The 25254-nt window shown below is 37.5% G+C and overlaps 2 protein-coding genes across 2 annotated transcripts; both read right to left on the minus strand.

Moving 5' to 3' along the window:
- Positions 1 to 367: 367 nt before the first annotated feature.
- On the minus strand, positions 368 to 7685 carry LOC126708922 (uncharacterized). Its single transcript, XM_050408928.1, has 15 exons — positions 7233 to 7685; positions 6792 to 6864; positions 6646 to 6667; positions 6461 to 6539; positions 6013 to 6045; positions 5379 to 5527; positions 5000 to 5156; positions 4339 to 4579; positions 3862 to 4103; positions 2920 to 3183; positions 2707 to 2817; positions 1686 to 1910; positions 1388 to 1591; positions 973 to 1149; positions 368 to 892 (listed from the first exon to the last, which is right to left on the minus strand). Exons 1-15 carry the CDS (start codon positions 7554 to 7556, stop codon positions 692 to 694), a joined length of 2502 nt encoding a protein of 833 aa, XP_050264885.1. The 5' UTR covers positions 7557 to 7685; the 3' UTR covers positions 368 to 691.
- Positions 7686 to 17019: 9334 nt separating this feature from the next.
- Positions 17020 to 23979, minus strand: LOC126709331 (peptide chain release factor APG3, chloroplastic). The gene is made up of 15 exons (XM_050409534.1): positions 23737 to 23979; positions 23599 to 23655; positions 22190 to 22270; positions 22023 to 22080; positions 21826 to 21929; positions 21286 to 21337; positions 20847 to 20896; positions 20452 to 20517; positions 20191 to 20355; positions 19699 to 19771; positions 19431 to 19563; positions 19069 to 19126; positions 18058 to 18105; positions 17609 to 17692; positions 17020 to 17407 (listed from the first exon to the last, which is right to left on the minus strand). Exons 1-15 carry the CDS (start codon positions 23884 to 23886, stop codon positions 17336 to 17338), a joined length of 1251 nt encoding a protein of 416 aa, XP_050265491.1. The 5' UTR covers positions 23887 to 23979; the 3' UTR covers positions 17020 to 17335.
- Between the last annotated feature and the right edge of the window lie 1275 nt (positions 23980 to 25254).

The following is a 25254-nucleotide window of genomic DNA, read 5'->3' on the forward strand; positions in this document are numbered from 1 at the left end:
TGAGAGCAAAAGAATTAATTAAGAGGAAGAAGTCTGGCAATGACTTCTTCAATTCTTCTCTAAAACTTTGTTTGGAAGTTCATAAAAGAATGAAATGAAATGGAATGGAGTGAATAAATCACAAAGGTATAGAAAAAAAAAACAATGGAATGTATTTAAGTATAAGCAATAATTTAATAAGAAATATATATATATATATATATATATATATATATATATATATGAAATGAGTAATGAGCATTCTCCCGTAAAAGGGAATAAGACTTAAATGTGTACATATCAAAACTTTTAAAAATGAAATTAGTGTGCTTCGACCAATGTGCCAACAACATTTACTACTACATCAATTTGTAAACAAGTAATAAAATTAGTAACAACTTTGAAAATTTCCTTCAGAAATATGATTGTTTTGCTTACATTAGAAGTGTTGCAGAAAAGATAGTGTAACAAGAAGTTACATTTGATACATTTATTCCGACCACCAATTGCAAACAAATGCAAGATACGTGATCCCACCCATCCCTACCAACAGATAGCTATGAACCTGATCCATCTATCTTTTCTGAATTACATACAAAATGATGAATTAAACTTAAAATACACCATCATCTTGAACTATCATTGTGATTCTACATTCATATACGTCACTACATGTTATATATTGTAATTGAACTTACTAGCAAATGGCAATTTATGCAGAAGAGGATTTCACGGAGAGCAAAACCTTAAGAGACTCTGGGTCTGTCACAGGGGCTTTGCAAGTAAAGTTTTGGCATACGAGAGCAACCACTTTATCTGCAACAAAATTATTCTTTGCCATGATGGCTATATTGCTATTATTTCCTTCCCAAAAGTCCATCTCTTCTTTGTTGGACAGGTCTATGTGAATAACCTGTCATTAATCGCACTATTAGGAGACACATTGATCAAGTGAATATGTATATACTTGAGATAATAACATTTTACACTCACTGTTTTATTTGGATCATATGATGCATGAGCTGCAACAAGCATGTTTTCGAACTCCACAGAAGGCCTATGGCCAACCAAGACAACTTGCTTCTTCAAGGGAAGAGTGACCATGTCTGCTGCACAACACATCAGAGGCACTGCCATAGCCGTATCTTTCAGTCTTGTCTCAAAAACTGCCTGTATATGAGAGACAATAAACTCAAATCAGGAATACTTGCAAGTCTTTTTTTTTTTTTTTTTAATTGGTAAGTTATACATGCACCGAGTGGGTCTTGAACCCACATCCTCACTCTCCAACCAATTTCTATTTTCTATAGGAGAACTGGAGAAGTAAGTGTCAGTTGAGTTATAGCTCATTGGGCTTGCAAGCCTTAAACTTGATTGGACAATATATTATGGTGAAGCAACAGCATACCAGAAGATGCTCCGCATTCTGCCTGTAACGATCAGACTTACTGCCTCCAACCAAGGAGGCCAGTCTTGCAAGATTAATTGCAGAAACCGAGTTCCCAGAGGGCTCGGCCCCATCATGATCTTCCTTTACACGGAGAAGAACTGAAGGGTCTTCCCCTGCAGTATTGAAATAGCCTCCTCCTTCCCTATCAAGAAATAATTCATCCTGCAAAGAAAGTTCTCTACTAAATTTGACAGAAGTACAAAGTAGAAAATGGGATGCTATTAATACTTGAAATAGAATGGTTATCAGTTCTTGCCTGGGTGTCCTGCAGTTCCATTGCCCAGAGTAGCCACTTAATTCCCCCACCAAACTCGTAAAGATCCAGTAAACTAGAAATTAAAAAAGCATAATCATCTAAAAATCCAGGTGCTTTAGATGGGCCATTCCTAAAGCTGTGCTGTAGCCTGCGTGTTTGCTCATTATAAAGTTGCTTCTGGATAAAAGATGCTGCCTTCTCAGCAACTTCCATGTACTCCTGAGGCTGGAAATATTGTACATGATGTGAATAACCCAATCAAGAAACTTTGAAGTTGAATAACACAAAATGAAAATCACTCAATCAATATAATAGTAATAATGCAAGACATTTATGTTTAGTACATTTAGACCACAATCATGTTGTAACTGTTGGAGTTCAAAATACAACTAAACTTCTGGGACTTTCCCCCTCTGGAGTTGTAAATTCAATTGAACTAATGATTACTCGCTCCTACACTCAAGTAGAGTCACAAGTTTGGGAGAATCTGAGGGAGAATTCACAGCCAAAATGGCAACTTTGATACTTGTTCATATACTTTCCCATTCATCAGATGAGTAAATGAATGCGCTTAAATTCAATAATATGCTAAAAACTACAGAAGTCACACTAATGGAGAATTCAGCTAGAGAGTTTATCTCTAATCTAAACATCTAAATTTTAAAGCAATTGATATGAAGTGGAAATTGCTCAAATTGATAGCATGATTTGTCAACGGACATGATGACTACAGCTAGAGCATCTTACTCCAAAAAATAAAAGCATATAAGTTCTCCTAGAGTGGAGTTTAGCTTTACAGATATATTCTTATTTTTTCCTTCCTGTTTTAATTGACCATTGTAATTTGGGTTCTTGATTATTTTGCCCCCCACAGTACATTTCCGATGTACTTGGGTTGGCTTTTTTTTTCTTTTCTTTTTAATAAATAATTTTTTTTGTAATTTATCAACAAAAAAAAAAAAAAAAAAGAGTATATAAGACAGCTTCCAGCACAATTAAGTCAAAGATGATAAAATCTTACATCACAGCCAACAACAGGAAAGTTGAATTTGGTCCCCTCATTTTCCCCCTTCAGAATTTTAGAAGCCCTTGCAAAGGATGATATTACCAGACCATTCCATGATACAATTACCTACCAAGCACCAGTTCTGTTAAATTGTGCATAATAAATAAAAGATAAGCTAATAAAAGTGATGGATGTATCCTTTATGTTCATTATTTTAACAAATACTACCTTATCATCCAAATGCGGTCTGGGTCGACTTGATCTTACTTCAAAGAGCTTTCGCCTACACTCACCCAGAATATCAAGATACTGTTCAACAGGCATGCCAAGTTTTGATGCCATTTCAGCAGGGCTATGTCTCTCAATGAGCACATTTTTACCCTTGAATTCATGGTGAGGGTCACTCATTCTAGAAAGGTCACAGTTACCCACAGGCTTTATATAGAAATGGTTCTTGAAAAGAGTTGCATGCTCTCCAAGTATGTCATCAACCTAAAAAGAGAGAAACCAGGTTAAAAAATAGAATCAGAATAAAATAACCACTAATCTCACTAAGAAAGAGGGAAAAAAGGTTCTGAGTTTCACAGAAGATGTATCAACTTGAGATTGACAAAATTTGTGGACAAACAGTAGGAAATTTTTTAAAATATAGACACTCATTTCTAAATTAGCATCAATGGAAAATTACTCTAGGAAACAATTATCTTGATTTGAAAGTTCATCTCTATAGCATCTATGCTCAACATTAGACTCTCTGGAGAGTGAATAAATCAGCAACTGAAATTCTTTTTTTTTTTTGATAGATAATTACGATATTCATTTACTTACCCAAACTTTCATGTTGTTCTATATATATATAACCAATGATTAATCAAGGAAAAATGCAAGCAGCAATGGTGAAGAGTGCACCAAATGCTACTTATTAAAGGGTAGTTATTTCAATTTCAGCCATTAAGCAAAACAATGGGCACAAACAAGAAAATAAATTATAGACAGGAGTCAATATTCACATGCCATAATAGATGTAATTAAACAACATAATACCAGTTTAAAGGGTAGTTTCAAAAATGAGACATTGTGGAGTATATATCATGCACAAAATTTACATATCAGCATTCAAGATAAAGACAAAACATGCACATGTTAAGAAGATGGTGATGAGAAACAAACCTCTTTGCTGGTCCATACATAGAAGGCTCCCTCCTTTTTTCTTGAAGCACCTTCATACTCAGCACTGTCAGCATCCTCTGCTGAAAATATTTCACCTTCTTGTCCGATCATCTCTCTCCTCAAATAATCAAAAATATCCCGAGATACACATGAATAGAAGACATCTTTGGTGATGGAAAAAGCATCTAAATTAACATTAGCAAGCTGGCCTTGATCATACAGCATTTTCTCAAAGTGGGGAACTGCAAGTAAACAATACTGCCTCAACAATTCCATCACAACCACCCAGAAAGAGGAGAGAGGAAAGAGGGTTGATTTAAGGCAAAAATCAAAATACCCAACAAGAAAATGAGCCATCACCTAAGATTGAGAAAGAAAGAAATGGACCAAATAATATCTTAATGAGTTTTCCATTTCAATTAGAGTTAAAAGATCTAGGTTCTTGTGAGAAATAGCTATTTTTTAAGAAAAACTGACCATGCCAGCACTCGTCCACACTATATCTATGAAAGCCACCTCCAACATGATCATGGATGCCCCCCCTTGCCATGCATTGCAAGCTAAAGAAGACTTTTTTCAAAGCTTCATTTGCTTCTTGCAACTTTCCAGTATCCTCCAATTTTTTGGACCAATAAAGCATCAGCTGAATCTCGACTGGTCTAGGAAACTTTGGGGCAGAACCAAAGCCCCCATACTCTGAATCATAGCTTCCAGAAAGCTATAATAGAAATGAAACAAGAAATATATTTCACTAAATCATTAATAATCAAATTATAAATAAATAAATAAAAAAATTTAAAGGTAGCACAAATGCTAAGATGGAATAGTCTGAAAGGAAAGGTAAAATATTATAGAAGTTGTTTGACAAAAATATTGCATTTTGTGCTTATGTTTTAAAGAGAGTCTAAAGAACAAGTTGTTCCCTTAAAAAAAATTCAGGAGCAGGATGGTTGAATGCTACAGACCTTTTACTTTCCGATTCTGCAAACTCATAAATCATAATAAAAGATTAGACTGCTCATGCAATCGACACTTTTTGACATACTACAAACTTATAGTAAACTAAACCCCACCTATGCAATTAACACCTTAGTCATAGAATAAACAAAAAGCAGATCTCATTATGATGAAACCTTACTTGCTCTGCACACAGACGCAGCGCATTTTGTGGAAGTTCATCTGGCAGTTTAGTAGGACTTGCAGTTGCTGATAATGCCTCCGATAACTGCTCAATAGCAAAGGCTCCACTCTTAACAAGCATATCCCTCTTATTATCCCAAGCATCCTTCACCTTTCTGAAACAACACAAGACCAGCAAAATAATAAAGGGATCAGTCACAAAAAACCACAAAGATAACTCGTTTTAATTCATGAGCCCAGACTTCCAACATTTTCTTTTGTTGCAGTTAAGAATGCTACTCGATGGAACACAGAATAACAAAAGACCAGCAACCAGCATCATCAGGGTGATGGACAGTGGGAAAATGCTAACCCGTCAGGGGACAATTTATTCTCACCTAAGTATAGTCCTAAATCCTGGTCTCCCATACTTGTCATCTGGTGGAAAGTAAGTTCCACCCATTAATGGCTTCAAATCAGGTGAAAGAAAGACACTAAGTGGCCAACCTCCACCGCCGTACAAAGCCTGCACATAAGTCATGTATACCTGAAAAGATGAACAGCCCAAAACAATATTATTGTAATTGGTGAAATTTCAAATTTGAAATTACTAAACCCAAGAGCACCAGGGAATTTAAAAACTGCATTAGAATGTAAATTCAACCTCTTTTATTTTTTCACTTATGACGCTATGCAGAATTTGAAAGTAATCCCAACCCTATTCTTACCCAAGGGTCTATGTTAATCACCGTTAATGAAATTAACTAAAAAGCAGCTTCAGCCATAAATACAGGATTAGTTTAGAAGAATTTTATTAAAATACCAAACCTTCACATACATTCAAGTGCCTATCAAGATGAAATAATATAGTCAATTAAAAAGGTCCACCAGAATCACATAAAATGGTTCAACAAGAAAGAGCATCTGATAAAGAACTAAGAGACCACACAAATTCAAGTAGAGTATAGAGTAATTATTGGAAAATAGTCATGATATCTTAACAGAGATATAGCTACAAAATCATTGATTTACCTTATCAACATCAGGTCGCTCTTCTCGATCCACCTGTTGCACTGACATGTTAGAATCATTAGAGAAAAAAATTTTCTATTGCATTAGCATTTTCTATTATATTAGTATTAGTTAACGATCCTGGCTCAGTGGGTTAACAAACCTGATCATTCAATTTCATTATTTAATGATAATAATTTATTATTATAATGAATAATAGTATAATAATTATAGTTATAAAGTGGATGATTACTCTTTATCATCATGCCAAGACACTAATTAGATTTTTGGTGCAAGTGCAGGTCCATTATTCAACAAGGGAGAGTTTACTATTTGATTTAACTAGAACCCATGATAATTTAGGATTCTTCCCTAAATTATTCCAACTTACCAAGTCGACCATTTTAAAAATTAGATCCTTAGGATCAATGCAAGTAAGAAAGAACATAAAACTGATGTGAAAACTCACCTTAATACTGACAAACAAATCATTCAACAACTTGGCAACCCCTTCATCCTCGAAAGATTCCACTTCCATAACATGACACCTTTTGAATAATTTCATGCAATAGATAAGTCCAACATTCATTCAACACTATCAGATATAGAAAGCTAGAAGTTAAATAATTCCCAGAAACGGATTAAGAGACTAACCAGTGGCAGGTGCTGTATCCAACTTCAAATGAGAAAACAAATGTCATTCATCACCAACAGGCAAATTGATAAACATAAATTACACTTCAGTGCATGCACTTTGATATGATAAGAAAATAAAACATTCAAATCAAGCGTGAACTTACTTGACAAGAAGATGGGCACGTCTCTCTTTCGTGCTTCAGCAAAAGCTTCTTCACCCCATGGATACCAATCAACCTTCAATGCATAATAAACACAGTGTGACAAACTAAAGTACCCCTTTTTTATGAAAACCAAGAAATTCAATATAAGTTATCCAATTATCCCTATTTGATTGCTGAGGAAACCAAGAAAAAGCGAAGGAAAAACAAATATCCTATCTCAAATACTCACTGAGAATCAAAATCATGGAAAACCCACCTCAACCAATCCAACAAACATCATTAGCCTCAATCAAGGTGGAATCTTTTCTCCTCCCCAAATTTAAAAAAAAAAAAAAAAAAAAATCCCAAAACTAATCAAATTTTTTTTTCTTTTACTACCCTTTGTGCACAAAGTAAAAACACAATAATAAATAAACCAATATGAAGATGAATTGCACTCACTGGGTTATGGGCATGTTGAAGAAGATAAGGACTGTGCTCAGCAGCTAGACGATTGGTAAACTTGTGAGAATGCGATGATGTTGACGAACTTGACGGTCTTTCAGCCATGGCCAGGACCTTGAGGGAGTGTAAGCGTCGAGGGAATATGGTTGAGAAAGGCAAAGAAAGTGAAGGAAAGCGAGTACAAACTGCACAAGGGTACCCTGTAGAGGTTGATGATAGTAACTTGGTTTTGTGAGAGAGAAAGCGGTGGAGAGAATGAGAAAGGAGAAAAGTTCTTCTCATAGAATTTTGGAGAAGCAAAGAATAAGAGAGACAAGGCATTTGTGAAGGAAGAGGTTGTTGGTCCTAGGAGGACTTGCCATATGTGAGAAGGTAACGGTGAGTCGGAAGTGCCATGTGGAATCTGGTTGTACTTGACTCTTGGAGGGCTTACATGTAGACAAATGTCGTAAGTTGTAGTGTGATTTTAGTGTGCTTTAAAATATCAAGAATTTAGATAGTTTTAAAAGATCAAGACTTTAGATTTGGCATGATTTACCAAAAATCCTTAGATTTGAAATTAAAGAAATTCAATTCTATTAATTTAAAACCCAAATTCAAATTCAAATTTAAGTTTCCAAATGCGACAAGTTTAGTTAGGTTAAAAATGGGAGCTCTCACCTTACAAATTAGGTTATGTGTCCTATGTTACTATAGCTGAACTTTTTTTTTTTTTGAGAAAGAAAAGCTTTCATAATATTAAACCAAAGAGGCTATATCAGCTAGAGCTACATGAAGTATGTCTGGTGGCATATTATCCAACCAGACATTTTGATTGGGCGAGTTGATTACCCTCCTAGCCAACGCGTGGGCGACACCATTTCCTTGTCTACGTGTATGACAGAAGGTAATACAGGAAAAAGAAGATGCTAACAATTTAACGTCCTGTATAATATGACCGTGGGGCGCCAGGGAAGGCTCTGTGTTTGACAAGTCCCTATACACAATGACAGAGTTTCCCTCCAAAACTGCCGAGGAGATGCCAATATCAACTGCAAAAACGGCAGCCCTTCTTGCTGCCAAAGCTTCGACTTGAGTAATGGTCGCTGGTAACGGAATCTGCTCAGAAAGAGAGGCAATGACTACGCCCTCCGAATTGCGACAGACAACACCCAGGCCGGCACGTCCTTCCTCAGAGAAAATTGCACCGTCATAGTTGATCTTCACCACATCGCCCACTGGTGGTCTCCAACGTACATGGTTATGGTGAGCCATTTTTTGGGTGAAAGATCTAGTGCCCCTGTATTCAGCAAGCCTTCCCTCCGACAGTTTGAGAATTTGGTCCAGTGGGCATGCATCTTCCTTGAGCCGGACCTGGTTTCGACGGTTCCAGATTGCCCATCCCGTGAAGGCCAGAAGCTCTACATCTCTCTTTCCCAAGATGGCATAGTTGAATATGTCTTTCAATGGTTGACCGTCCAATATAAAGAGCCAGTTCCATCGAGGATCGGACTGCCACAAGACCTGCACCAAAGGACAAAAGAAAATAGAATGTGAGCCATCTTCAATCCGCACCTTGCAATTATCACAGAGAGCATCTTGGGCGATCTTCCTGCGAAACAAATTAGCTTTAGTTGGGAGAGCTTCCCTGCACGCTCGCCAGACAAAGTTTTTCACTTTGTTAGGAACTTCAAGGTCCCAAATCTTTTTCCAAAGCAAGGGATCATCAGCTGAAGCTTGGATTATTGTATTGCCTTTATACAAGAATCGGTAACCCGACTTCACAGTGTATTGGCCATTTGGGGTGAAAGGCCACATGAGCTTATCCCTTTGACTAAAGGAAGGCAGAGGGATACTCTTGATGACTGCCGCTTCAGCTGGTTCGAATACATGATCAATTACATTGGTGCGCCAGCTATTAGTAGCCTCATTAATCAGTACTACCACTGAAGAATTTATCTGCCCCTGTATCTGAGGAGAAGAGACTTTGGCTAAGCCCTTCAAGGGGAGTCAATTATCTTTCCAGATTCTAATTTGCTGCCCATCGCCCACTCTCCAAAGTGCTCCTTTTTGGATGACATCGCGGCCCTTTAGTATACTCCTTCAAGCGTATGAGGCTGAAACAGAATCCTTGGCATCAAGAATGGTGCCAGAGGGGAAAAACCGAGCCTTAAACACCCTAAAGAAGAGGGAGTTATCGTCATGAAGAAGTCTCCAAGCAAGTTTGGCAAGCATGGCCTCGTTAAAAAGAGTGAGGTCCTTAAACCCCATTCCCCCATCATTTTTGTGACGACAAAGGTCATCCCATCTTACCCAATGGATTTTCCGCCTCTCTCCTCTTTGACCCCACTAAAACTTCCTAACCATTACCTCAATCTCATGGCACAAAGTGGAAGGGAGTTTGAAACAACTCATCGTGTACGTGGGGATAGCTTGAATTACAAATTTGATTAGGACTTCTCGACCCGCTTGTGACAAAAGCTTGCCTTCCCAACCTTGCATTCTCTTCCAGACCCTTTGTTTTATTTTGCCAAAGCTAGCTTTTTTATTTCTGCCCACCAATGCCAGTAAACCCAAGTAATCTTCATATTGTTTCAACTCTGACACCCCAAGTTCCTCCATAATCTAAGCCTGATGGTCTAGGGTCGTGGACTTGCTAAAAAAGAGGGCCGTCTTCTCTTTATTCAATTTTTGCCCCGAAACCTTCTCATATGCAGCAAGTATACCCATAATTTTTCGACATTCTTGGATGGTAGCCCTACAGAATAGGAGGCTATCGTCGGCGAAAAATAAATGAGCCAACTTTGGGCCATTGCGACAAATAGAAACACCTTTGATATCCCCATTGCAAGCCGCTCTTTGAATCATCCTGTGAAGCCCCTCGAAACACATCAAGAATAGGTAAGGAGAAAGAGGGTCGCCTTGGCGAATACCTCTACTCGGCTTAATGTTACCCATGGGTTCACCGTTAATCAAGATGGAGTATGTCACCGTAGTGATACATTCCATAACAAGAGCCACCCAACGCTCATCAAAGCCCATAAGCAGCATAACATTTTTCAGGAAAGACCATTCGACCCTATCGTAGGCTTTGCTCATATCTAATTTGAGGGCCATAAAACCCGAACTCCCTGAATTATGGTTTTTCATGTAATGCAGTGTCTCATAGGCCACTAAGATATTGTCCGTGATCAAACGACCTTTAATGAAAGCACTCTGGTGCTCAGAAATGATATAAGGAAGCACTCTTTTCAATCTATTTGCTAAGACTTTGGAGAAAATTTTATATAGCACATTGCATAGGCTAATGGGTCTGAATTCGGAAACCCGCTCAGGATTTTTTGTTTTTGGAATCAATGTAATAAATGTATGATTTAAAGGATTTGGCAGAGAACCAGAATTCAAAAAATGCAGAACAGTTTGGGTAACATCACCTTTAACCAGATGCCAGAAGTTCTGATAAAACAGGGGAGGCATTCCATCGGGTCCTGGAGCTTTAAGGGGGGCCATCTGGTTCAGAGCTGCTTCAACCTCCCAAGCTTGGAATTCACCAACCAGAATCTCATTCATCTCACTAGTCACAACTTGCGGGATAGAGTCAAGGGCTTCTGAATTAACTTCAGGAGTTAAGGAAGTAAATAAATTTTTATAGAATTCCACAAAAGTATCAGCAATCTGCTCCTGGCCAGTGCACAACTCATTAGCTTGGTTACGGATGTTTTTTATACAATTTCTTCGCTTTCTCATTGTGGCACAGCTGTGGAAGAAGCGGGTGTTCCTATCACCCTCTTTGATGTAAGTGAACCTCGACCTCTGTCTCCACATCCTTTCTTCTTTCCCCATTAGAGAATTAATCTCATTCTTTAAGAGCACAACCCGAAAAGAGTTCCCAGTCCTCACGGCTTGTTGTTCTGCCCGGTTTAGTTCTTTTCTTTTTTTAACCAGCTCCCTCCGGATGTTACCAAACTTATTACGGCTCCAGAGAGTCAGCTCTTTCCCACATCTCTCAATTTTCCTGATCACCTTCGAATTCACAGACCCCTCAAAACTGGCTTGCCACACCCCTTCAACTGTTTCGCCACAACCTTTATCCGCCAACCACATATCTTCAAACCTGAAGATCTTCTTTTTTAACTGAAAGTCCAGGAATCAAGGATCAATCCACAAAAATTTATGGTCCGATGTTGAACTATCCACATGGTGGACACGAGAGCCCGGAAATCTAATAAACCAATCATGTGAAGCCACTGCCCTGTCCAGCCTTTCCCATATTGACGCTCCACTCCTATAATGCTTGCTCCACGTGAAAGGTGAACCTATATAACCCAAATCCATTAGCCCACATTCGTCCAAAGCCTCCTTGAAATTCTGCATTTGCGAGAAAGGCCTCAATCTACCACCCACTTTTTCCGACTGTTTAGTAATCTCATTGAAATCGCCGGCGCAAAGCCACGGCATAGAACTCTGTCTGTGAAGGTACTTGAGAAGATCCCAGGACTCATGCCTCATGTGTGTCTTTGGTTCACCATAGAACCCAGTGAAACGCCAGGCTGCCTCAGAGTTTTTGTTGATTGTAACGTCAATGTGGTTCACCGAGGACGAATCAACCTCGACCTCAATATCAGATTTCCACAGCAATGCTAGACCGCCGCCTCTGTTCACCCTTTCCACCGTGAACACTTTATCAAACCGTATCATGTCCTTGACATATTCAAGCCTTGCCTCGTCTGCCAGTGTTTCGACTAAGAACACAACAGTGGGAGCTTTCGCCTGCACCACTTCCACAAGCTCCTGAACTGCCAGTTGGTTCTCAAGCCCCCTGCAGTTCCACATTATGCAACTCATTGCACCTGGCGAGGCTGGGAGCCAGCCTTCGCCAATACAAAATGGTTTTCTTTTTCCGAATGAGAAACCGGAATTTTTTTGCTTGGTAACTCATTAAGATCCGAAACCATGTCCGTGGGACGTTTAGAACCAGCAAGATCAACACTAATAGAGGGTGTGCTCGTCTCCATGCGGGGAATGCGTTTCCATTTCGCCTGCACTGTGCCATTTTTGCTCTCAGAAACCAGAACTAGATTAGAAGAATCGTGGGGAACTTGTATGTTGGTGTCTAAGACTTGTAGAGGGGTTGGGCTCTCTTTTTTTAAATCCAGGGGGCTTTTTTCTTCCTTGTTGGACTTGGGCTTTGCAGCCCTTACTGGCCTGCTCCAATCTTTTTTCGGTGGGCCTATAGTCTCCATCAGCCCGTCTAGTCTCTCTGTGTGGCTCTTAGGGGAAAGGCCCAATTCTTGGCCCACGGGCGTTTGACCCATCACATTTTCATCAAGGCTTTTTGTTGGCGCCAACACACCCACGTGATCTTCCTCCACATCCTGAAAATGAGCTGTCTCCCATTGCATTTCAGCTAAAGGAGTAGCTTGGACGGTAGTCTGCACCTTTTTCTGACAGCCCAAAGAAGTTTCCGATCCCCCTAGCTTTCCTTCCCACTCTTTGAGATTGCCTTTCTCACGCAAATCTACTGACAGAGGAGTATGGGGACTTGAACCATCTCCATCAATTCTCGGGTTGCTATCCTTCATCGGGTTGCTAACTTTCAGAGCTGTCTTCTCAGTCCTGTGATTTCCGCCACTCACTGGATCCTTACTCGGTTCCTGTGTCACAGTCGGACTCCTCACTGTCCTGCCTTCCATTTTACCGGAGCTGCTACCCTCTTCAGTTCTAGCCCCCGGTTTGAAGAACTCATATCCACTCCGTCGTATCGGGTCGCCCCTTAACCAGGACCCGTACTGGAGGATGTTTGTCTCTGCTTCTTTGGTAGTGTCAAGCTCCTCACTGCAATCTTTCAGGGCATGATCAAGAAGGCCGCATCTATAGCAGAAATTTGGGAGCCTCTCAAATTTGAAGCTCACCCACCTGCTTTCGCCTCCCTCAATGGTTATTTTCTTACCTCTCAGCAAATGTTTTGTCGTATCAATACGCACCCGAACTTGAAGACATTTGCCCCATTGAACACCGGATTCTGGAACATCAACATCCATCACCGTCCCTAAGCTTGAGCCTATAGCCCACCCGGTTTCCTTTGTCCTGCATTTCAAAGGGAGGTTGTAGATCTGTATCCAGAAAGGAGCCCATTTAATGTCGATCTCCTTTGGGGTAAGTTCACCTTCAAAGTCTTGAATAAGAATTAACTGTTTTTCATAGTTCCAGGGGCACATATCAATCACTCTCTTTTTGTCTTTCCCGTCCCCAAATTCCACCAAATAGAGTTCTTCATCGATCTCAGAAATCTGGACCCCTTTGTTCGGCTTCCACAACATTCGTAGGTTTTTCCTCAAAGCATCTAAGCTTATGCATCTTTGGGTCAGAATCTTCATCAAGACACAGCATTTTCCTACTTCTTTCGTTGCTCTTGTGCTACTACTATCTAATACTATTCCTACATCTTCTTCCTCAGTAAAAGTAAGTTTTTTCCATAGCTCTTCTAGTTCCTCTGCCATCGACACCACTTCCGTTGGGGGTCAGCCCAGCAGCGGACGAGGTGAATGAGGGGTACGAGCCACGACCTCACTCCGGGAGCCACCACACTTCTTGCAAGCAAAGCTGCAAGACTGAAACTGCTCTACGTGCCTAAGCCCGAGAGCAAAAAATAAGAAGCCACTACTATAGCTGAACTTAAATAGTCTTTTTATTTATCTTTAAGTGGTATACTATACTTGCGTTAGAGCATCCATAGCAAATGTTGCAAAAAAAATGTCATTTTGCCACACCAAAGACCTACTTTATTATTTTATCACATCATTTTACAACATCTTATTTATCAGATATTTTATCATTTAATTCTATACATTAAAATAATATTTACTACACATTAAAATAATATAAACAACATAATAAAATAATATATCTAACACAATAAATAACAACCACAACACTGCTGCCGCCGCCACCACCACCATCGTGGCAACCACAATCCATTGCAAAACAAAAAACTAAAAACAAAACCACCACCACAACCACCGTCATCAACAACCCACCACAAAACCCATTAAAAACAGAGCAACACCTACTAGCACAGCAACTCAAATCCAGAAAACACGACCAAAACCCACTAGCACTGGCAACCCAAAGCCACGAAACTACTAGCACCGCCAACCCAAAGCCACGAATCCACTTGCACCAGCAACCAAAACCCACTAGCACCAGCAACCCACGATCAAGATCTCACCTCACCTCAACGTCGATGCCCACGATCAAGATCTCAACGTCGATGCCCACGTCGATTCCGATCGGCGATGACAATGACAATGACAATGACGATGCCCGAAGAGATCGGCGATGACGATGCAAAATGCAACCGGTGAGAGATCGGCGATGACGGATCAAGATCAACAATTTATAAGAGAGAGGGAATTGGTGATAGGGAACCGGTGAGAGAGAAGAGAAAAGAATAAAGTGAAGAGAAAGGAGAGAGAAAAGAGAATAAAAAATGATTAAAACTTATACCATTCTAATTCTATACTGTTGCAAATTTGCAACGGTACTGTAACATGTTGCAAAAAATATGGCATTTAGAACATCTGATAAATTGGTCAAATGGTGTTTGGTGTGGGATATGTGCCAAATATTTAGCATTTGGCACATATCTCACATCTGCTGTGAGTGCTCTTAGTCCTAAATTTTGACTTTGGTCTAAAAGTTAACGTTTAGACTCTTAATAATTGCTTATTACCAAATTTTAAACGGCTATTAAATTATGATTGAAGTGGTTAGTCAACTCATTTCATGGATAATGGGAACATGAAAATCATAAAGCAATCACAAAACACGTATAATGTATGTTAAAAATACTCAATGCCCATGTCCAATTCACCAAATCTACTAAGAAGATAGTTGTGATATGAGCCTGTTTGGATAGGCTGTTCTAAAAGCCTTAACACACGTTTTTATAAAAAACGTGAATACAATCTTTCAATATATATAAATGTATCTAAGCTCCTTGCTCTTGCTAGCAACGAGCTACACCAATTGCTTATCTTCGTAGCAATCCAATGGCTCAAGTATCAACAATTGCAAATCAATCTCTTGAATACTCCCATGTTATTTGAGCATTTGTGATTGGTTTTGTGGTTTTTAGCAACAATCCTCTACACTCATAACTAATTAAAAATGCTTGGATAAACTATCCTCTCAAAGGTATGTTAATTTGGAGAGGGTGAAGGTATTGAAGTTAAAAGGATTTATCTCTCAAGATTCTTGGTAGTCTCTCCTTCGTTCTATATGATTAGGGTAATAAATTTCTGTTTTTATTCAAGTTACAATTGAGAGTTGGTTGGCTACAAGAATAATGTGGAAAAGTAAAAATGATTTCCTAGACAAACTTGCTCCAATAAGTTTTGGGTGAATTTGAGGTGAACTATTTTTTGTGTACTGAAATACAAATTCTAACTATCTCGCTCATAATCTCGTCTAACCTATTGAATCTCGCCCGTCCAGTTGTAATAATTTGATCTCTTCTTTTGCAATTGAATCACAATGACTTGATGCAATTACAAACTAAAGGAAATTCAAATATAAGGAAATATTGCAGTTACAACTGAAACTTTTTAAGTTTTAACACAGTTTTGCCAACAATAAAAATGTATATGTATTTTTAAAGTTGTTTGAAAGATCCTTATTATCATCTATAAAAATGATAACCTTTCAAATGAATTTATGTCACATTATTAACCCTATATCATTAAAATGAACTTTAAATCCATAAATCATGATAAGAATTTTTTAAAATATTAGGGTTATCTGAAACAAAATTAAAAGATAGTATGTAATTTAACTTCTTTATTTATTTATTTTTTCATTCAAGAGACGTTCATTTTTTTTTTTTGAGAAACAAGACAATGATTTTTATTAATCAACAGAAGCTTCTGTCAGCAGCTACAAGGTTTTGAACATCAGAGGGGATGCCATCAGACCAATAGTGTACTAACCCGTCAGCTGCAAGTCCTGAAATACAGCACCGTCGAAATTTATTTTACAATAAGGACTCCAATGTATAGGGGCTGAGCTTGACGTCTGAACCGTTGAATCTGAATTTGCTGTCGTTGTTGGGTCCTGAGCAGATTGGTATTCCTTGAAACGATCAAGCATGTCTCCATATGGAATGCAAGTGGTCTTCAACCTGGTAGCATTTCGATTGTGCCATATACTCCTGAGCAGAGACGTGCATTAATTGACTAATTCTCTACTTACATGATATTTCATTATATCATGGTGGGTACCCCAGTCCAATCTGCTGGGGTGGGGCCATCAGGGCCATTTCGGTAGTTAGGCAGTAGGGCCGGTTCAACAGAGAGACCAATAGTCCAGCGTCAAGTTGTGGGTCCAACTAATTGCTTTGCAATCTGGGAGAGGAGTAGGCCCATAATGGCAAGGTATTGACCCTTTGTAAGGCTGTGTCATAACCGTACTCTCTATTTTCGGCCAACTTTTTTCTACTTTCCTCCACTCTCCTTCTCTCTCCCCTCAATCCAAACAGGCTCTAAGTTATGTGAAATAACAGATTCTGAATTCGCGGTGACAATTTGTGGATTTTTAATTGTTTTGGGATTAGACAAAGCTCTTCCAAGTTCTAAATGCTAGCCAGTGTTTCAGTCCAAGGTGAAACAACACAGACATGCAAGTTTCTAAGAAAAATTGCAAAAAGAGAGCTAAATACATATGTTGTAGCTAATGTTCAAAGTTCATGAAACTTATGCATTCAATGAAGAAGAATAAGTTCTTTTTTGTTGTTGTTGGGTGGGGGTGGGGGTGGGGGGGGGGGGGTGTTGTTTCAGATATGAATACCCTTTATCTTACAATTTCAATAGAAACCATTTCCTCATTTCATCTGTACATACATATAAAATAAAATAAGGGTCTTCTAATCAAACATATCAGCCAATTACAGAAGAATGTTTTCATGTAAACAGGTTTTGGGGGCAGACATCGTTTCCTTCATTTGCTAAGAGCAACTTTTTTTTTTTTTTTCCTTTTTGTTCAGTAAGAGAAACTTGATTAATGGTTTCCTGCGTATCTGATCCAATAACCTGAATTTACTAATCACTTGCCATAAATGCTGCTAATCAGCCAGTTGGAGCAACTGTGGACTCTGCGAGTTCCTCTAGTAGTTCCTTCTGCTCTGTGGCAGCACAAGCCTGCAGGAAACAAGCAAAATTATTATTTTTTTGAGTCCTGAAACAAGCATTTCAGTGGCAAGGAAATCATTGTGCTGTTCCTCTTTTCTAAATAATGTTAATATGTGTATTAAATTTCTAAACATGAACTATGATTAAAAAAAAAAACCTAGAAGAAATCGCACATCAATAAAAAGAGACTATGGCTGCCAAAAACAGTACCTGGACTGCAGTCTCTATATCACCATCAAGGAAAGAGGTGAGCTCAAAGTTCATCTTTAGCCGGTGGTCAGTAACTCTATTGTCCTAATAAAAATAATGAGGTGTTATAAACTTCCTCAAAACCTTCCAAGCTTATCAACACCAAAATGGACATTTATATAACTTATCTCAATATAAGATTACCCTTCTTCAAGACAAGACAGCCAGACAGGCTTATAATTCAATGAGCAATTGGGTTGTGATTAGCTGCACTGAGTGACTCCCAATGAAATGTCTTATTAATTCACTAACACACTGATAAAAAGGTTCTTTTCTTTTTACACATTATCTATGCATTTCTTGCCTTTCTTCCACTTACTGTTAATAAATTCCAAAGTGGTCTCCACAATCTCAAGAAACTGGTCCCAGTAGTAATCTCAAAGAAAAATGGTAAATGCAATATTAAATACCTTAAAATTATACGTTCGAATCTTTTCCGCACGAGAACCTGTGCCAACCTGCATTTCAAAATAAACATGAATCATACTTTGATCCAATGTCAAAAGGCATCATCTTAGGACATTTGAACAAAAAATTATTCAGAAAATAAGAATTATCCAAAACACAATCAAATAATATCTAGGCAAACAAGTTCCACGGCTCATTCCATAAGGACTATAACCTCACATCAAAAGTTGGAGAGTGCATACATGATGGCAACTGGGTGGAAATTAGCAAGAACATTGCTGGTCATGTAGGCTCTTGCTATCATTGATTATTTGTATTAAAAAAAAAAACAAAAAAAAAAACAATTAAGCCTGATAACATAAAGCAATAAAACTCCTATCGTCATTCATCTGGAACAGCTAGATGTGTACATATCAAGATTCATCTTCTCTAGGTCAATCCAATACTTTTTTTAAAAAGGGGCACAACATTATGTAGTTCTTGATTCATTTGCTGGTATACTAGATAGGATTGTTAAAAAAGAGGCAGGAAACAACCACTTAAAAATAATGTCAGTGACTCTCATACTAGAGCATATTGATATGCAAACACATGTACAACATTTTAAAAGTTCACCTATTAGATCTCTAGTTATCTAAATGTTTCTTCCAGTGGTTAGCTTATAGTATAACTTCTCTGCACTAGTTGCAACTGAACAATGATAAAATTAACAATAATGCCTTCAAAATGACAAACTGAAGATTGAAAGTATGTTAAAGTAACTTGCTAAATATTATATGTTTCTTAACTTAAGAGTCACTAATGTACATTAGGTCAACTTATCAATAATATACTCAAATCAACACCTAAAGAAATCAATGTGAAATGTGAGACACTAAAGATTGATAGTATATTAAAGTAATTTTCAATGTGAAATCAAACTGAAGATTGAAAGTATGTCAAGGTAGCGTTGTTTGTTTTCTTAGTGTTGTAATCTCATACACATCTCAAATATTCTCTAAGCTGAGAAATACCTGTGATTTCCGTTGACTGCTTATCTTTTCTTGTTGCTCCCTTACTTTCATCTCATACCTGTAGCAAGTTCAGGGATCATCATAAACGCACAAAGATACTTAATGGGAAAAAAGGGGGGAAGAAGACAAAACATGCAATTTTAGAGTGAATATATGGAATTCATAGTTGTCAATTGCATGTATGATATAAACAGACCAGGCCTTCAAGATATAACTAATAAACAAGAAACAACCATATATGGGTCAGTCTCCAATAAAAATAATATTAAACACACAATTTTATAGTGTGCATGTGTGTGTGTGTGAGAGAGAGAGAGAGAGAGAATGATAGAATGAGAATTAGCACATGATGAATTGCTCACAATTTTGCTCTCAACAACTGAAAAGCACGATCCTTGTTCCTGAGTTGAGTCCTTTCTTCAGTGCAAAAGATGCGAATTCCTGTTGGTTTGTGGACAAGATCGACAGCTGTCTCCACCTTGTTGACATTCTGGCCTGCATGATGATCATGCAAAAGAAATGACCTAATGAGGATTTTTCATTCCTTTTTTTTTTTTCCTCCAGAAAATGAAGCATGGAAAAGCAAATCACTATATGAATATTTATTTTTTCAATTTTGCAGATTCATACCTCCTGCACCCCCAGACCTTGCTGTTGTTAGTTCAATATCTTTTGGGTCAATCACCACCTCAACGTCATCCACCTAAATCAAGAATTAGCATAAGCTTGAAGGATATAGTAAAAAAAATAGGCATCAAGGAGAGAAAATAAAAGACAAGACAAACAGCATTAACAACATCACAGCCACAAGAACAAGCATCCAGATTCTGAAGCAGCCTTAGACTAATGTTTTCTACAGCATTGTCAGCAAATATGCATCCAGAGATCAACATTATGAGGCATTGTTAAGGATTTGTGAGTCCTTTTAAGAAAGAGAAATTGCATGCAAAATTTTCTAGTAGAAAATGGTTGCCTTCCCCCAGACTAGACAATAAAAAACCCAGTAAAACTTGATTGCCTCCCACTGCTTCTGACATTGAAGATTCTATTTGAAGCTAAAAATATTCGACATGAATTTTATTCAAAACCCCAGATGTAAATGGCACACCAAATGCACTCTACCTCTGGCATTATGGCTACAGTTGCGGTAGACGTATGCACACGACCCTGCGTTTCTGTCTGAGGAACACGTTGAACCCGATGAACACCGGACTCATATTTTAATTTGCTGAAGACACGATTCCCTTTAATCTCCATCACAAAAGTTTTAAATCCTCCTTTTTCAGCCTTAATAATAGAGAAATAAATACATAAATAAAAATTCTGCAAGTCACATAGAAACAATAAGATGCATAATTCTGATGGAAAGTTAGGAAGACATACATCTGAGCTTGATAAGGGGGTGCACTTCCAAGAATTTCGTTCACTGTACTTCTGATACATACGGACCTTCAGCAAAAAAATAAAATGGAAGGAGCATTAGAATGCATGCAGAAGCACTTTCAGAAAGGATGAGACATAGTACAGAAGCATGTAACTAATTCATATATAAGTCCAGGAAATCATTAACAGAAAATATTAACAAAACAAGTATATTCTATATATTCTGTAAGCTAGACCCATTAATCTCCTGTCAATGGTAAAAACTTTGACTACATGGCCAGGATCTTTTTCTGCATATGTCAATAGTAAATATTTTTTCTATTTTCCAATGCTGTGTGCAACTAAAAATGAATCAATGCCATAGATTTGGAAGGATAAAAAAAGCATGTACCTACAAGATCACCGGCCCATATTCCAGCCTCATCGCCACCAGTACCCGCCCTTACTGCAAAAGAAGAAAAACTCAAGAATGACTGGATGAAACAGAAGAAATTGTAGAATATAAGCAACACTAGTTAAGCACAAGGAAATATGCACACCACTTTTTAATGTCTTGTCAGCAGAGCTAAGCCACATGTATAGCATTAGAAAACAATTCCAAAGTTTGAAATCAACCAATTCATAACCTCTAAGGCATTCGGCCTGAATTAGACCAATGCTAGATAGATGGATTACATCACCCCAAGCCATGGCTCATTATCATAAGTAAAGATTATAATCAAGATCAGCTAATCCACATATGAGGATGCATTTTTACTACAGCTATAGCCAAAATGATATTTGGTTAAAAATTGATCAGATAGTACAATTTATCACTGGCAGAAGAGAACATACCTTCAATCATTATATTTCTTGCATCGAGAGGATCGGAGGGTAGCAGTAGCACCTATTAATGTAAAAGGAAATTCCATGTTTTTAGCTTCCTAATTAGGGGAAAATGCAAATAAAGGGAGGATGAAAAACAATAGGGCATTCCAAGTTCAGAGAAGAGAAAGATTAGTATCATAATGAAAATGAGGATAAAAAGTTTAGAGTTTTCTCTAAAGCTCAACTTTTAGAAAGTTCATTAAATTAATAATTTATTGATCTCAGATCAAGTCTATTAGTACCAATTTGATGAAGCTGCTGGCATTTCATGATTGAAGCAGCAGGTAAAACAATGAATCTAGTAAAAAGATATACTGCTTAGTCAAATAAAATTTTAGGGAAAAAGCTTCATAAAAAACATTAAAAAAAAAAAAAAATAGAGAGAGAGGGAGAGAGAAGAATATATAAAGCAAAATATGAAGCATTTGAAGGAGCATATAATTATAAAACATTACAAAAATGTATATGTATATTTAAAACATATATCACTGATACAAAGTGGATAACCTTTAGTTTCTCCTCAAGCTCTTTGAGTTGATTGGATAAAGACTTAATTTCATAAGTTATCATCTCTGCCATATCCTCATCAGTGCCATTCTCTTTTGCTAAAGCTGAAAGGAGAAACGAGCAGAGGAAGATAGATGATTGTTAACACAAACCCTAATATTTTTATTTTTTGCAAAAGTAAACAAGAGGGAGTAAACCTTTTGCCTCTTCTAACTGCTTCTCACAGTCCTTCAAACTTCTAAAGGTTGACACAACCTACAAGTACAGAAGAGAAGAACTACTATGTCAGTAAAAATTGCAACTAACTGCAACACAGTGTTAAAAGTAAACCCACCCTTATAAAAAATAAAGTGAAATACAGTACCTCATCAAGCTCAGCCATAGATTGTGCCAGCTTTTGGTATTCACTGGGATTTGAGACAACGTCTGGATCAGCTAACTTGACCTAAAAAATATCATTGGGTAAATTCAAATCCAGTATTAAAAACCAGATCAACTATCAGGGCTGCACCATAATAAGAGATTATACATTGTGGATATAAGAAACTAGGTTTCATAGGCCGATCGCTGAAAGCCTCAAATAAAGTTCCTTCAAAAATAAGGGGCCAGATTTTAGATAAGATAATACATCTACTAATCTGCCTTGCAAAATTAGTAGCACTAGTTTTATTTTTGTCTTCAGATTCCCCATTAAGCCTATGGTCTGCACATACCAGTGGCTGCAAAGAGTTCCAAAGGGAAAAAGGCTATCTGAGGAAAGGACACAATGAATGGGTTTAACTATAATGGGTCTACCTTCAACCAAATTTGAAATAAATAGTCTTGAATTTGATTCAAAAGTACATTGAAGTCCTAGGTTTTACCCTTACAACATATGTTAATCTATTCTCCATAGTGGAAGCTTTTTACTCTTCCATAATTACCTTCGGTAACATAATACGCTCTTTTTTTATAGGTTATTGCTTTCAGTAACACAATCATGTCTAACTCTGGCACCTTTCATGTGTTTATTGACCGTTCATTCTCTTGTTCTCAATAGGACAAATCTCAGAATGACTAACCATTACTTTGTGATTCATTACAAATCAGCAGAATTCAACTAAGCCTGATACCTCATTAAACTCGAAGTGGCTATGCTCATTGGCTAATCAGGAGGGGCTACATGTATTTTTTCCCACCATTATATCCTTTTTAAAACCATCTCTCTGTATAGAATGTAATTCCTTCTACGGAAATGGTACATATGATTCTCTAACAATTGGTCCATGATAATTGTTCAACTCCACCATCTCCTAAGCTAAATTATCATCCATCTCCCAACCTTCTTCTCAAGGACTTTGCTAAGTTTCAATCAAAATCTTCAAAAGGCTATATCCCCATTATTTGCAAACTACTTCAAAATCCCAATTAGACAAACCATACCAAAAAAAAAAAAAAAAAACCCAATACTCGGATTTGGAAATACAAATTCCCTCTTAGATCATTTTATAGCAAATCATCACAAAACTTCCATATCCTATATGAGTACAAATGCCAATAAGTTCTAACTCAAATGGCACTTCCTCTAAGCCAAGGGTGAGATTGTGGGTCCAAAACACACTGGCTAAATGCAGAACTTAGCAATTAAAAAAACAATTACAAGTACAAAACAACAACTAATTCAATAAATATATATGACTGGCCTTGAAACACACACACACACACACACACACACACACACACACTGATACACATTAACAGTGAAACAATTCACTCAAAGCTTTTCAGGCATACCGATAGGTCTTTCCAAGTCTTCTCAGCAGACTCCAGCTTCGTTATCAAATATGGTTCCTGAATTTCACCAAAATAAATAAAACCCAAGTGAAAAAACAAAAACAAAACAAAATTTTTTCTGGGATTTTTTGTACTGACCGCCATGCAAACGATACTTGGAGCTCTGCGAAGTGTACGAGAAGGTCGAAGGACAAGACAACCTCTTCTGGGTCGGTGGTCATGTCGTGTTGGGAACTGGGTCAGAGTAGTCAAAATCCGAGCTGTTGGGCTCGTTGTTAAGCTATCCATTGCCGTCACAGTTTCAGCAGAATTGTGAGGCACACGTATAAAGCTTCTACGCTATAAGTTTGGGATAAACAAAAAGAAAAAGAGTGGGAGCGTTTGGTAATCTGTTTGGGCAGTGAGTTACAGTAATCCCAGTTTGGGAACTCAATATTATACCCATACAGGTCAGGTGTATCTAAACCTGTCAGTCGTTCTAATTTAGACACAACCCAATTACACGAGTCACCCGACACAGTTTTTGGCAGATTTTTTTTTTTGATAGGACAGTTTTTGGCAGATTAGGGTTTAGTGGAGCGAATTGACCCATTGTTACCCGATTAAAGTGACTCAATTAAAGTGACTTGATGTTGTGTTGACTTGCTTAATGCAGAATGACTCAATCATATAAATGTTAATTTTATGAATTTGAATTTGGTAAGGATGGGGTATCAAATCCATATTTTACATCATTTAATAAGAGATCATCATATCAATTTTTTATTTAAAACTTAATACAGTTTACCACACATAATAATATCTCAATAAACTCTTAATTAAGTTATATTTTCAAATGGGTATTAGAATTGATTAAGTGTGATTGTGTATATTCTTTAATATGTAATATGAAGATGTGGCATGTTGGAATTTGAGGGAGTAAAACTTGAGTTTTACACTGCATCCTTATTGAATTTAATATCTAATTTTATACAACAAATTTGAATTCCAAATATAATTGAGTAGTTAAAAGAATTTCAATAATTATATTGATCAATTCTTTGTTTTGGGTCATTTTAAAATTATTTGTAATGGGCCATGTTAGCATTGACAAAATTCATGTTTATTAAAGGAATGGAAATGGGTCATGTCTATATTTCTCAATACAACTTGTGTACTAAGTGATCGCTATGCTTAATAAATGGGTCATGTTAGAGTTATAAGGTTTTGATACTATTATCAAATAGGTCATTCCACTATCCTTACATAGACATAACATAAACACAACTTGCTAACACGAATTACTTTCACACTTGAGAGTTTTGACTTCAGCGCTAAACTTGTATCAGGCTCAAAACTTGATACGACTATTGAGAGTTCGAGATACAAAATATGCCCCTATCTTCTTGTCCCCTATTGAATGAGCAAAAAACCCACCTATAGCGGGGCCATTTTTTCCATCTAAAATATTGATGGCTCATATGTGAGCAACCTAGGATTAGTTAGTGGTGGCAATCTTATTAAGAATCAGCTTGATCATTGGATTTGTAGTTGTGTGAGGGATATTTGAATTACTACCCATTGCAGGTGTTGGAATGTGTGTGTTTCAAACACTAAGCCTTTGCTTTGTATCCCACATTGGTTAGGAGTGAACCTTGGTATGTGTTTATAAGCCTT

This window comes from Quercus robur, chromosome 12 (genome assembly GCF_932294415.1).
Source record: "Quercus robur chromosome 12, dhQueRobu3.1, whole genome shotgun sequence".
In the NCBI taxonomy this organism is placed as follows: Eukaryota; Viridiplantae; Streptophyta; class Magnoliopsida; order Fagales; family Fagaceae; genus Quercus; species Quercus robur.

What these genes read in the sequence shown, in the direction of transcription:
- LOC126709331 (XM_050409534.1), bottom strand. Translation starts at nt 23,886, where the DNA reads ATGGATAGCTTAACAACGAGCCCAACAGCTCGGATTTTGACTACTCTG. An exon ending in AGCTTGAGGAGAAACTAAAG is followed by an intron (nt 21,338 to 21,825) that starts GTTATCCACTTT and finishes TTACATTAATAG; the next exon opens with GTGCTACTGCTACCCTCCGA. An exon ending in CTGTAGCCATAATGCCAGAG is followed by an intron (nt 19,772 to 20,190) that starts GTAGAGTGCATT and finishes TTCTTGATTTAG; the next exon opens with GTGGATGACGTTGAGGTGGT.
- LOC126708922 (XM_050408928.1), bottom strand. Translation starts at nt 7,556, where the DNA reads ATGCCTTGTCTCTCTTATTCTTTGCTTCTCCAAAATTCTATGAGAAGA. An exon ending in TTCAACATGCCCATAACCCA is followed by an intron (nt 6,865 to 7,232) that starts GTGAGTGCAATT and finishes TATGCATTGAAG; the next exon opens with GTTGATTGGTATCCATGGGG. An exon ending in ATGTATGGACCAGCAAAGAG is followed by an intron (nt 3,184 to 3,861) that starts GTTTGTTTCTCA and finishes CTCTCTTTTTAG; the next exon opens with GTTGATGACATACTTGGAGA.